Here is a 14,421-nt window from a genome sequence, read left to right on the forward strand (position 1 = left end):
GTCATATCCATCATCAGTGTGACTATATCAAGAAATTTTGTGCTCACCATGTTGCGCCATTCCTGCATTTGGCCACAAAGTGCAAGTAAAGCAGAAAGTAGGTAAAAATAGCTACTTTCGGTAGCTTTAAATACCTAGGTAGGTATTAATAGCTACGTAGGTAGAAATAGTCCTATATGGTGGATATGCACTTTTGAGAGAGAATGCTCCAATTTTTGGCCCTTGATATAGCTATGTCAATAGTTTGACCTCTTGATGCCCTAGAGTAAAAGATTTAACTAGAGCCCCACTCTGCAAGCACCCTATAGTGATCAGTTTGTCAGAGATCTCTTGTCCGAAGCATATCTCTTCTCTCCTTGACCCAATCTGGCTCATACTTCACCCACAGAGTGTCTTTGCGTAAAGGGTGTGCAATGACCTTGAACAATGTTTCTAGGTCAAAGGTTAAGGTCATAACAGAATTTATATGAAAAATCCTTGTCTTCTCTCCTCTTGGTCCAATGTGGCTCAAACCCCACTCACGGAGTGCCACTGGTCAATGGGTGTGCAATGACCTTAAACAAAGTTTTTATGTCAAGGGTCAAGGTCAAAATCCTTTTCAGCTACCTTACATTTTCAAGTTCATTGCTAAATGCGGGCCCTACGAGATGGCCATGGCCATAGTTTTGATGGTTTTGGTCCAGAAGGCCCTACAGAGGTAGTAACCATTAAATTCACACCTATTGTTTTCTTGAAGGAATAAAATTCTGACTCAGTTGAGATAAGAATATTGATGGAGACCATGAAGGTTCATACTTGTGTGACTCAAGATTTTAATTTTTTTCTAACAGTTACAAGAATCGCTTCATATATCCACAAGATCCAAAGGGCAATTATGTACATGTACACCAATCTCAATCAACACTATGTTGGAGCATTTAAAAAAAATGTTGACATCTTCGATTTCACTTCATTTTCAAACTCCACAAACATTTTAGCTTTCTTGATGTATCATTGTATGTCTGCATTGTGTGCTTATAAGGAATGGGTTGAGGAGGGGGCTGTATGAAGTTCACAGAGTACCCTTAAAAACTTGTATATTTTGCACTCTTGATGTATCATTGTATGTCTGCATTGTGTGCTTATAAGGAATGGGTTGAGGAGGAGGCTGTATGAAGTTCACAGAGTACCCTTAAAAACTTGTATATTTTGTACACATATTTGGTATTTTTTCTAAACACAATTCATTTCATTGTGTTTAATTGTGTCTTCTAAGCATGCAATAATTTAGCTGTATTCATGTAATGAGATAAAATTAGAACATGCAACAGTAAAAGGCATTTAATATATACAACTTTGTATACAACAAAAAAAATAAACATTCACAGGAAAAAAACAGCAAATATGCAAAAATGTGTTTTCATTTTTACGAAACTTAATGCAATTTTTTTAAAGAGGTAAAATGCAATTTGTTTTTTACCTTGCACTTGTAAATATTAAAGCTTCTATAACATTTTATAAACGAATATATTTTGAAATGGAATATTAAATATGGTATTTCAAAACAAATGCTGAAAAACTCCAAAGATATGACATTCCATCACCCATCCTAGACAACATAACAGCTCATAAGTTTGACAGAATTTTTTAAAAAACATTTCAACAAAATGGCAGAGGATACATAGTTAAACTCAAATCATAGAGATTAAACTCTCATATGTACAGATATAAAATAATGTGTAATACTGTAATATGTATACAATGTACATAATAGTTCACTGAATGTCATCAGCATTTAATGCAGTGATAAAGTTGCCATATGTAAGATTGAATCTCATTGGAATCACAGATCATGATATTTAAGGTATTCCTTCAAACGCACAGGTAGGTAGAGGACGTCTACTTCTTTAGAAATCACATGCTTTCTGATAGTCATTCGGCACAACTGTTGTAAAGATGGAACACATGAGGGGACTGCATAGAAGATTACACCGCCCATCCGATCCCTATAACAAACACATATACCCAGTTCAAATATTTTAAATGCTTTTAAGAATGAAAAAGATTAATATGATACATAGTATTGGAGATATTTTTATAGTATTTTATAATAACAATTGATTTTTTTTCTATTCCTGTAAACTCCTTTTTTTCTTAAAAACATTGATCTTCACTAAAGAACATACAAAACAAACCAGAAGACGCTGATGAGACCGTAGCTCTACTGGTTTGAACTTAAAACTGTACTCTGAAATGTAACAAAGTATAAGCATCCTCCTTCTTACAGAAAGGAGCAGAATAACAAAATAATACATTGTAATGAGGAATGATATTTTCAATGATAGTCTTTACACATCTCATTAAAATATTGAAGAGGTATATGTATTTTTATGAATATTCCACTTTATAAAGTTTATCCTGATCAGACAATACAACTGTCAATGTTCTTAAAATTGTGTCACAAATTCTTGTATTAATAATTGTTAATATATTTTCAAGACTACATAATGTGAATAAATAAATAAATGTGAATATGTAAATATATCTACAGTATATGCTCAATACTTTTTCAAGTGATTTATCAAGACATTCAAAATGACACACTAGAAAGACTGAGGTCACAAGGAAGGTCAAGGTTCAATAAAGACAATTTTGCCATCACCAATATGTAACTTTGCATTAGTTTTTATAACAGTAATAAAAAGTGTGGTTCAAAGTCACAGAGAAGAATAAAGTTATGGGGACTTTATTTAAATAAACATTTTACTATATTTGTTATTACATTGTTTGGGGGCAAATTTGGTCCCGGAATTTGTAAATTGAATATAGAAGTGTTTGAATTTTATTAACAATATATGATAAACATAAATACAGTATATGAAATATCCTCACCAAGTTATAGACTATAAACATGTAGGACAACACTGTTAAAACAAACACTCACCCGACTGAGATTCGTTGACCCTGAGGAGAGAATGCACAACAGAGGGCGTTGTGATGTTCAGCTATGTACTGGGGATCAGAGGGGTCGTCTAGATTCCAGACTCGAAGATATCTAAACAAGCAAATTCAAAGAATTGTGGTCCCCCGCTTTCGGTGTCTTTGTGGGTGAGATGTTATTTTTATGACATATTGTGTGTAATATGAACATCCTATCATACGTCATTTATTTAGAAAGAAACTCAGAAGTTGATTTTTTTTAAGGATGAAAACCCTAATCCTGACCGTTAAAAAGTTATGGCCAAAGTAAAAAGTTTTTTAAAAGTAGGTCAACTCCAAGGTCAAGATCAAAGGGTCAAAGTTGTTGATATCCAATGAAAAGTTTTCTCACAAGGATTACATATGTGAAGTATGAAAGCCCTAGCCCTTACTGTTTAAAATTTATGGTCAAAGTTTAAGTTTTTTCATAAGTACATAAATCTTTAAGGTCAAGGTCAAAAGTCCAAAGTTGTTAATATCCAATGAAAGGACTTGCCACAAAGAATACATATGTAAAATATAAAAGTGCTAGTATCTACCGTTCAAAAGTTGTGACCAAAGTTTAAGTATTTTTAAAAAGTAGTTAAAACTCCAAGGTCAAGGTCAAAGGGTAAAAGTTATTGGTAACCAATGAAAGGTCTTCTCAAAAGGATCACATATGTGAAGTACAAAAGCCCTAGTCTTCACTGTTCAAAAGTTATGGTCAAGGTTAAAGTTTTTTCATAAGTACGTAAATCTCCAAAATCAAGGTCAAAAGGTCAAGGTTGTTGTTATCCAATGAAAGGTTTTGCCACAAACAATACATATGTGAAATATGAAAGTCCTAGTACCTACTATTCAAAAGTTATGGCCAAAGTAAAAGTTTGGAATTTTTGTGTAAAAGTGGGTCAAACTCCAAGGTCAAGGTCAAAAGGTCAAATTTGGTGGTACCCAAAGAAAGGTCTTGTCACAAGGAATACACTTGTGAAATATGAAAGTCATAGCTCCACTAAATCAAAAGTTATGGGCAAGGTTAAAGTTTTTGTGACGGACAGACTGACAGACTGACGGACAGACAGACAGACGAATGAGATTTAATGTCCCCTCGCTTTCGCAAAAGCGGGGGACAACAACACAGGAACTAAGGTCAATACGTAATTCATGCAAGGCAACAATTTTTTTTTGTTTTTTCACATTTGACAATTAGATTGATTTCACGTAAATCAAGTACACTTTATCAGAAAATTTGCACAAGATAATTTGAAATTCAAGGGACTACAAAAACATACTTTTTAATTTTTTTGCCAAGATGACATCTGTTACATACATTGAAGGGTGCATTTTTAGTCAATAGGCTCCAAATGATGGAATAAATTGCTTAAAAGTGCATAAGTCTAAATGTTTAAAACAGTTTATTTATTTCATCCCATAATTCCATTGACATCAAGGTTTCTCTTACCCATCATCAGCCACTGAACACAACTGTAGTCCATTTCTACTGAAGGACACTCCTCGTACATAATGCTCGTTGGCTCCGCCAGCAAAAATAGGTCGGGGAGGAGGATAGAGGTGTCTGAAACAGAAATTAGTAAATTAGTCAGAAGAAAATATAGTTGAATTTGCTCAACATACAAAATTATGCAATAAATTTCTGATCAACAATCACAAAAGTTGGTACTGGTACAAGCTGCCATTTTTTTTTTTTGAAGTTTACTTAGACAGCCAAGCTTTGTTATCTTGAACCTGATGGGGCTGAGAAAAACTTCGAGATATCTAAGGATTAAAGATATCGATGGTAAAATACCTAAAGAATATGTGGTTGGGACTTCTACATCACTTCGACAAATCCATGGTATTGAAGATATCCAAGTTAGAGATTCCAAAGTTTAACTGTAGTTTACTAGTTCTAGTTTATCATACTTTAATACAGTTTTGTATAACATTAACTGCATAAAAGTATTTTGAAAACGTACAAGTTCTGTCTCTTAGAATTTGTAGTGAAAATGAGTATGCCTTGTTTTTGTTAAAGGAACATATATTTGTATTAGACATAAATTCATTTCAATCAGACAGAACTTCTGAAGACTTAGGTGCGAATGAAGACATGTACTGCTAAAGGATAGAAAAAGATACTCTACATCAAATGCCCAAGTAAATGAGCCAGAAATAAATCCCTCACCCTAATTCTACCAGCATGTCCCCAGTGTAGGGGTCCCACACAATCACTCTGGTATCATAACTGGCTGTAGCAAATAAGGCACTGTCAGGTGAGAAGTCACATGACAGGATGTCATGGTAATGACCTCTCAACTGTAAAGGTTTATAGGTGTCATCCATGTTCCAAATCACTGCCTACAAAGGAAAATACAAGACAGTAAATATAGTTTTATCCATCACAAAGAATTTGATATATTTTATATCTACTTGATTAAAAAATATCAGTTCTATACAGAGTTTCATTTTTAAAAAATCTTCGCTACTTACACCTAACTAGGTTCCAAACTTTAAAATAATTTTGGTTTCAAATTTTTTACCTTCTCAACAAACAAGTATAATTTTTTAGTTTATACAAGAAGTAATAGAAACAAAAAATTATAGCGAGAAAGCTCACCCCCACCCCTCAATTCTTTGCAGAGTATATGTGGATGAATTAGGTAATAAAAGTTTAACAACCTTAATTTTCAAAATGATAAAAGATAATGTCATATAACATGCCTATTTCATAAACAGGATCTCTCCTATCAAATAACCAAATCTCTGTCGAGACTGTAGCTCTACTGGTTTATACTTAAAACAAAGGAAGAGAAAAGTAGCAGTTGGGACTTGAAACTTTAAAACAGTAATAAATAGAAAAATGATTCTTGCCACTCATCAAAATAAAAACCGATGCACAGAATTATGTATCTTAGTATAGTCTACTTGTGTGCCAAGTTATATTGAAATCGGACCAAAACTGTAGGAGGAGTAGCATTTTGAAAGAATTTCACAGAAATTTCTATTTTTAGTAACCATGGCAACATCATTCATCAAAAGCAAAAACTGATGCAGAGAATTATGTATTTTAGTGTAGTCTACTTGTGTGCCAAGTTATACTGAAATCGGACCAAAACTGTAGGAGGAGTAGCATTTTGAAAGAATTTCACAGAAATTTCTATTTTTAGTAACTATGGCAACACCAGTCATTGAAATCAAAAACTGTTGCACAAAATTATGTATCTTAGTGTAGTCTACTTGTGTGCCAAGTTATATTGAAATCGGACCAAATTTGTAGGAGGAGTAGCATTTTGAAAGAATTTCACAGAAATTTCTATTTTTAGTAACCATGGCAACACCGTTCATCGAAATCAAAAACTGCACAGAATTATGTATCTTAGTGTAGTCTACTTGTGTGCCAAGTTATATTGAAATCAGACCAAAACTGTAGGAGGAGTAGCATTTTGAAAAATTGTTTACAGACAGACAGACGGACGGACCACAGACGCATTACTATCCCATAAGCTCTTCTGGTCTCTGACCAGCAGAGCTAAAAATTCAAGCATTCTTGTTTCTCACAAAGTGATATCCACTTGTGATGTCACTCTTTTGTTTAAGTGCTCCATTTTTTTGTTGAAATGGAGAGTTGCAAATTACATTGAAACAGAATTTGTAATATGTTCGTATTCTCCTTCCGGTGCCTCAACAGAGGAGAGAACTTAGAAAATTTTATCAAGTTAATTTTCACATAAAGAAAATTATTGCGCCCATGGTGAGAATCGAATCTAGTACCCTAATTTTTGGAGTCGGGTACTCATTTCACTGAGCTATCGAAGCTGTTGAAACACATTGACTTAGACTAACTTCAGTACACTTTTCTTGCCTTAATTTCTATAGTATATATATGAATCGAATACTACTTATATGTAATGTAATTACATGTATTTACAGTGTATCGTAGAAATATTCTTTATCATATATTAACAAACATTAAATACAAGCATTTAGAAAGGCAGATTTTACGCAGGTTAATATACTCGTAGCGCTCCATTCCTTAAAAGTAATGGGCCTCGGCCCCTTTGGGGCCTCAGCTCCATTACTTTTAAGGAATGGAGCTCTACTCGTACATTAACCCTTACGTAATGTCCAGGACAAAAAATTCACATTTTTCTCTAGCAGTGACATTTACCTTAAATTAACTTCTTAAGTCATCTTGAATCTTGGTCTTTCCACATCTCTGGTCATTAGAATATTTTGAATCATGTATTCACGACCTGGCCTAAAATAAACCTGGTCTCTAGTAAACACAACTATTATCTACTTTTCTATATTTGTCACGATCAAGGCACAATCTGATTAAAATCAGATCTTTTGATGCACTCGCATAGATTGCTACACAAGGATCTGAAGAAACCCCATTCAGGGTCATCTCCTGGTGACCTTTCAATTATCCAATCAAACGTTCACTTCCAAGAATTTAGAAGTACGTGTATCTCGGAATTCATTTACAGCAGTAAAATCCCCGATGACACACAAATGGGAAATTGTGACCTAGATTTCGTAGCCTGTCAAGAGAATGACCAGTCTTTTCTGTACAGAAATATAATAAGTACTTGCTTTTTGCCTCGTTTTTTAGCTCTGTTTTATACAAAACAATACCTTCTCCACAGCTACTTTCACTTCTACATTCATTTTCCCGAATGTTGTTTGATCTCTCTGATTGGTCTAAATTTAAATGAATATTTTTATTAGATCCTTTTGTAGTGATCTATGTGAGCAGATCAAAGGATCTGATTTTAATCAGATTGGATCAAGGCATATAATATATGGTCAGACAGACAGAGATGAGTTTATGAATTGTTTATGGGGTATTAACCTACTGTACAGTAAATCAGAGTGTAGCCCCCTGTGTATAACATACCACTTTATTACTCCCCACACAGGCTAGGTATTTACAGTTGTGGGACCATTTACAGCAGTTGTTCCACTTGGCTCCCGTTCTCAGAGTCTGGTACATGTTTCCATCATCATTCAGGTCCCATAACTTCACTGTGCCGTCTCTAGCAGCAGATGCCATGACAAGTCTACCATCTGGAGCAAAACTGATTCCACGCACAACATCTTTGTGATCTAGTAACTCCAACAGCAGGTTACCTGTTTGAATTAAATAATAAAATTCACCCTTTCAACTTATATGCATGGACTAAGGACAAAACAATTTCTAAAGTGTCCATAGTTCAGCTTTAACCCACAACCTTTGAGTTACTGACCAAACATCTATGACTACTGGGCTATGTTCCCCACTAAACTGAATATATATATCTTGTGCTACCTAAAAATCTTATCAAGAACAATACTAAGAGAAAATATTTATCTTTGTCTGTATGAATTGTTAAAATCATTTGGATTTTTTCATAGACCAAAGATCACAGGATGTTGTATACCTTTCACATAAAAGCAACCTGCATACTTTACCCAGAGAAATACAGCTTACATGCTGTTCCTATAATGATGCTGACCTGTCATACAGTCCCACAGTTTGATCCTCCCCGTCTGTAACCCTGTGGCCAGAATGGAGCTGGTGTTGATCTTCACTCTCTTCCAGGACTGACTGTCATCCTTGCGTACGGAATCGCCAGACCCAAAAGCCACCGCCCACACGTAATCCTTACAATCAATCAGAAATATAGGTCGCTCCTGCTCCTGGTCAGAATCTGGATCCTCGTCTTCGTTCTCCAGTAGAATCTCTACATTATCTGCATCATTGGTGGAGCCACTAGAGTACTGACGTGCCCTCTTATTCCTATAGGAAGACATATTGTTTCTTACATAAAATTTTAAAATATCAAAACAAGAGACCATTCATTCACATTAATATTTCACTAGCACTAAATTATGAATAGCAACTAAAATTATTCCATAAGTGAAATACATTCAGATTTCATGAAAATAAAATACTGCCTACAATCTTCCATTCTGTTTGTCCCACGGAACAAGGCGGACAAATTTATCTCCACAGGACCAAGCAAAGTACGAGTTGTCGTTAGACCAGGCACATGACCATGTCTCTAGTCCAGGTTTGTGTAACGATGACGGTCCATTGACAGGCTTTAGCTCGTCGACCGCACACACCAGCTCTGAAAATAAAAAAAACATTCAGATCGAATTTCAATTTGAAATGCTCAGTAAATTGATACAATATATACTATAATGACAAATTAATTGTAAGTTAATGTTTTTGGTAGTGTTCTAAATGTCAAGTAATTCCAGCATAATTTTTTTTTCAGATGACCTGGAATTTTTTCAGATACTATTACTAATGATTATATTCAAAATTATTCTTGTTAATAAAAAAATGAATTCTGATGATAAAATCAAACTTTAAAAAATCATGCAAATTACAACTTCAGTCATTTGTATACATATACACCTAAAAAAGTTTAAACACAAAGATTTTAATTTTTCATCATAAAATTCAACAATAATGTCTCATAAAAAGATGAAAAGCTGTATCAATTTTATAGGGATGATTGCAGAAATGTAAACTTTTGAACATCAAAGAAATTTTTCAATTTCTTACTATTTGAGAAATTTGATATTTGCATCATTAGTCCAGAAAGGATTAATCCAGGCATCCATAATTTTGTTGGTATTATCTGTCCTTAAATTGGTACTATTGTCTTGTACATCTACTTGTAAATTGATTACATGATCTTAATTAGCCGTGTTGCCATGTCCTGCCATACTTCTATATTTATATCTATTACACACAGTCATTCTATTCTACATTGAAGAAGATACTTAACCTTTTATCCTACAGAAATTTTAAATATGTAAGTCAGAAATGCAGTCAACTTCCTGTTACAATAAAACAAAAGGCCACGAGACCTTAACTGCGCAGGGTCACCAAAATAATTATTCCTACTGATAATAGAATTTCTTACACTTCAGACTTCCTGATTGTGGCTCCATATACACTCTAAACCATATTTCAACTATATTTTTGACAAACAGCATATTTCAACCCAAGAAATTACTTCTTTGCATAAATAATATTAACATCATTAAGACTTCAAGTATAAAACAAACAGTTCGAGGGTAATCACCACATGTTAATTAATATGTCAATGTAGAAATGGATCTAAATCTGACATTCTTGAATAGCAAACAATTTTTAACCTATAGAGATACTGTGAGCACTGAGCTAACAAAATGATACCCCACTCTCATGTGAATGTAATGGCAAAGCCCTTGTTTTACAAGGCAAAATCCCACAAATCTGTCCATTCAGAACATAACATGATTGATAAGATTTATATCAGAACTCCCCGTACTGGGAAACCGTCCCCCTTCCCAGAGAGTAATTAGGGAGGGACCTATACTACAGACTCCTAAATATACAATAAGAATTATATTAAATAAAAATACTTTTATATATGCAAAAAATCCATAGGCCTATATGCTCACCTGAGTGTCAAGAGTTTCTAATCATTAAACTAGCATACACTATCTTCAGTAATGTGGATTGTTATTTGTCAGGTACAAATTTTTATGACCAAATTACCTTTATCTTCTTGATGAGGTCTAATTGGTTCAGTTCAAAGAAAGACTAAAAATTAATCAAATTCTGTAAGTAATTACCACTGTTCTGACTTAAGTAATTTTCTACAAACTTCTCTTCGCCTTTTTCATTCGTTAACTAATCCAAATTTGGTGCAAGTGTCATATGGAGAAGATTCTATGAGGCAAATTTAACTGTATATAAGATTTTAAACCTCTATGTTTTTTTCCCCTTTTCTTTATGTTATGTAGTTTTATGTCCAAATTAAGAACTTTTTACCCAATACAGCACATGTAGCAGTCAGGGTTCAATATTTGGCCAATGCCCGTCATAACATGGGCTTAGGTTTTAAAAGCCATTACCTTAAGTCCCTCTGACCTTTCATTTTGGTTCCCCTGCCTTTATTTGTGAAGCATGTGTTGATCTGAACTATCCAAACTGATAAAAGATCAACACACTTGTTTTTTCCCCCTTCTCTTCCGTTAATGCAAAATGCCACATTGTCATAAAGGAGTCTTCACAAAAAATGTTTAACAATAGCCAAATTTATTTTGAAAAGAAGTTGACAATGTTAAAAATTAACAAGAGGCCCACGGGCCTTATAGGTCATCTGAGTATTGTGTAACAACTTTCAAAGAATTAAATTCTGGTTCGTGTTTTAAACCAGAGGCCATGAAATTCACAATTCACAATTTTGAAAGAGGCACCATTGCTTACTCTGTTTACTTAATACCCAGAGGTAGACCAGAGTAACAAAGAGAAAATGCACTTCCACTTTATAACCAGTTGTGCACCTCACCCCAAAGGAACCACTGACCCTGGGGCCACATATTTCAAAATTTTGCAAATTTTATCATAAAATGGTTGATTAATACCAAAGAGCAGATTTCAAAGCATTAATTTATTTTCAAATTACGTAACCCCCCACCCCCTGACCCAGGGGTGCATAAAATATAACTATTTTGCTAGATACACCTTTCTTCATCATAAATATATATACTTGGATCATTGGCATAAAACCCAGGAGCAAAGGAAAAGATTTTCAAAGAATTAATGTATTTTCACTATATAATCAATAGAGCCCCGCCCTAACACCAGAACCCCTGACCCTGGGGCCATAAATGTCACAACTTTGGAAGAGGCACTCTTACTCATCATAACTATGTATTAACTTAGTTTATTTAATACCCAGAAGCAGAGAAGAAGATTTTCAAAGAATTAATGCATTTTCGCTATATGATCAATAGAGCCCCGCCCTAACACCAGAACCCCTGACCCTGGGTCCATAAATTCACAATTTTGGAAGAGGCACTCTTGTTCAACATAACTATGTACTTAGTTGGTTTATTTAATACCCAGAAGCAGAGAAGAAGATTTTCAAAGAATTAATGCATTTTCACTTTATGATCAATAGAGCCCTGCCCTAACACCAGAACCCCTGACCCTGGGGCCATAAAATTCACAATTTTGGAAGAGGCACTCTTGCTCAACATAACTCTGTGACTGTACTTAGTTAGTTTATTTAATACCCAGAAGCAGAGAAGAAGATTTTCAAAGAAATAATGCATTTTCACTGTATAATCAATAGAGCCCTGCAGTAACACCAGAACCCCTGACCCTGGGGCCATATAATTCACAATTTTTGAAGAGGCACTCTTGCTCATCATAACTATGTACTTAGTTAGTTTATTTAATACCCAGGAGCAGAGAAGATGTTCAAAGAAATAATGCATTTTCACTATATAATCTATATAGCCCTGCCCTAGCACTAGAACCCCTGACCATGGGGCCATGAATTTCACAATTCTGGTAGAGGACTCAATGCTCATTACATTCATGCCAACAGTTTGCCTGCTTGATGTCCAGGAGTAAAGAAGAACAGAGTTCTTGAAATCTTTTTTCCGCTGTCAGTCATTTGGACTGACTGCCATGTGAAGTTTTTCAGTGCAGACAGATTTCTATCAGTCCAAAAAATACAAATTAAATAAAAGGATGAAAACTTTGTTCGACTTTATTATCAATACATTGTGCACCATGTTTCAATAAACATTGCACACTTCATGCTGATTTGATTGTCAATTTTCTTTGAGTTATCTCGAGGGTCGATTTTCTTCATAGTTTTTAGCTCACCTGAGCCAAAGGCTCAAGTGAGCTTTTCTGATCAAAATTTGTCTGTCGTCGTCGTCGTTGTAAACTTTTCACATTTTCATCTTCTTCTCAAGAACCACTGAGCCAATTTCAACAAAACTTGCTACAAAGTATCCCAAGGTAAGGGGGATTCAAGTTTGTTCAAATGAAGGGCCACGCCCTTTTCCAAGGGGAGATAATTATGAATTAGAGAAAAATTAATGGCATTTTTAAAAAATCTTCTTCTCAAGAACCCCTGGGCCAGGAAAGATGAAACTCGTGTGGAATCATCCTCAGGTAGTGTAGATTAAAGTTTGTTCAAATCATGACCCCCGGGGCTAGGGTGGGGCCAAAATGGCCGACCAAAGTTTTATATAGGAATATATAGGGAAACCTTTTGAAATCTTCTTTTCAAGTACTTCAAAGCCATGATTAGTGATATTTATATGGAATCATCCTCAGGTACTGAAGATTCTAGTTTGTTCAAATCATGACCCCCTGGGGGGTTAAAATTCAAGCCCCCCCCCCCCCCCCCAACCTCAGTAATCTTTCAGTTCTGATCTGATATGTGCTTTTTCCTACCAGATGTTCTCAGGTGAGCGCTGTGGCCCCTGGGCCTCTTGTTTAATCTAGTTTGATTTTCTCACTTGGCTTAGTGTAGCATCGTCAACAAACCTGTTTTATCAGTTTACCAATCATAGTTTGACACTTGCGTTCATCGAAGAAGCCATTATAAGATTGCAGAAAAGAGTTTGAAAGATTACCATCAGATGTTATAGAGAATTGGTATGAAATTTAGTCATATTTTCACAAGTTCCTCTGTCAACATTTACCAGTCATTTGGACTGACACAGAACGCAAAGTAATCGGTCCTTGGTTGTTCTTATCTGTCTTGCCGACAGGACCAAAAGATTTCAAGAACTCTGGAATAAGATTTTTAAAGATTGCAATAATTTTAGTGGTTTTGCCCCATCCCTCAGGCCACAGGGGGCGGGGACCATAAAATTCACATTTTTTGTCCCCTTTCATCCATAGATGCTGTTTACCAAATTTGGTTGAAATTGGTTCAGTGGTTTCAGGGAAGAAGCTGAAAATGTTCAAATGTTAACACACGACACACTACGCACGACGACGGACGAAAACAGATAGCAATAGGTCACCTGAGTTACTCAGGTGACCTAAAAAGGTGACAAACAAACGATAAACTTGTATCAGAAACGCTGAGTTTTTAGCTTACATGATCTTGACAAAATATACCTATTTCATTTGGCTGGCAGTCCTTAAAACTGGTTGGCGTGGAAGTCGTATTTCTCATTTAATTCACGGGTGTATTCGGTTGTCCTATAAAGTAGGAATTAAACATTATTTAGCATTTGCATCATAATACGTGACGTTTTACATGCTATTGATGAATTCTGGCCTTCTGCCAATGTTCATGTTTTGACGTAAATAACGTTTTGACGTACATTTCAGAAAGTAACTTTTTTATAAAATATATTGCAGTTTCAATACATTTAAAGACATCAATAATAATGTCATGTGTTTTCTCTAAATAGGAAACAAGCGTACATACTATATATTCCCAATATCCTACGGACATTCAAGTGCCCAGCTTGGATTTCTAGTGTTCGCTCTCAAACCTATTCGGGTAATCCAGTGTATACGCGACATCTGGCGATATATGCGTTTTCTGCAAAAATAACATTTATTTGACATTTGATATCATATTTACATGGCCCTTTAACTCATTTTTTATTTTATTATTTCTCTCTACATCAATATTTCGGTTGTTAGAAATAGTTGTACGACTGCTGAATTTTTCC

General features: G+C 34.9%; 1 protein-coding gene across 2 annotated transcripts; it reads right to left on the reverse strand.

Annotated features, from left to right (window-relative positions):
• Positions 1 to 792: 792 nt before the first annotated feature.
• On the reverse strand, positions 793 to 14,288 carry LOC134252102 (WD repeat and SOCS box-containing protein 1-like). Of its 2 annotated transcripts, XM_062734553.1 has the most exons (10): positions 14,172 to 14,226; positions 13,856 to 13,939; positions 8,876 to 9,047; positions 8,430 to 8,713; positions 7,832 to 8,064; positions 5,117 to 5,289; positions 4,397 to 4,510; positions 2,924 to 3,034; positions 2,175 to 2,227; positions 1,856 to 1,985 (listed from the first exon to the last, which is right to left on the reverse strand). In XM_062734553.1, the coding sequence occupies exons 2-9, from the start codon at positions 13,911 to 13,913 to the stop codon at positions 2,215 to 2,217; spliced, it is 1,158 nt and encodes a 385-aa protein (XP_062590537.1). In that variant the 5' UTR covers positions 13,914 to 13,939; positions 14,172 to 14,226; the 3' UTR covers positions 1,856 to 1,985; positions 2,175 to 2,214. The 2 variants fall into 2 exon arrangements, with proteins under 2 accessions (XP_062590528.1, XP_062590537.1); XM_062734544.1 differs by lacking the exon at positions 2,175 to 2,227 and having other exon boundaries at positions 793 to 1,985; positions 14,172 to 14,288.
• Between the last annotated feature and the right edge of the window lie 133 nt (positions 14,289 to 14,421).

Source organism: Saccostrea cucullata, unplaced genomic scaffold, assembly GCF_032062105.1.
Source record: "Saccostrea cucullata isolate Sc308-1 unplaced genomic scaffold, CSIRO_AGI_Scuc_v1 ctg1, whole genome shotgun sequence".
Taxonomy (NCBI): domain Eukaryota; kingdom Metazoa; phylum Mollusca; class Bivalvia; order Ostreida; family Ostreidae; genus Saccostrea; species Saccostrea cuccullata.

Bases quoted from the DNA above. Each gene is read 5' to 3' on its own strand.
- LOC134252102 (XM_062734544.1), bottom strand. From the start codon at position 13,913: ATGAGAAATACGACTTCCACGCCAACCAGTTTTAAGGACTGCCAGCCA. The intron at 5,290-7,831 runs GTATGTTATACA...TTTCCTTTGTAG, and splicing joins GTGTGGGGAGTAATAAAGTG to GCAGTGATTTGGAACATGGA. The intron at 4,511-5,116 runs GTGAGGGATTTA...TTTCTGTTTCAG, and splicing joins GACATGCTGGTAGAATTAGG to ACACCTCTATCCTCCTCCCC.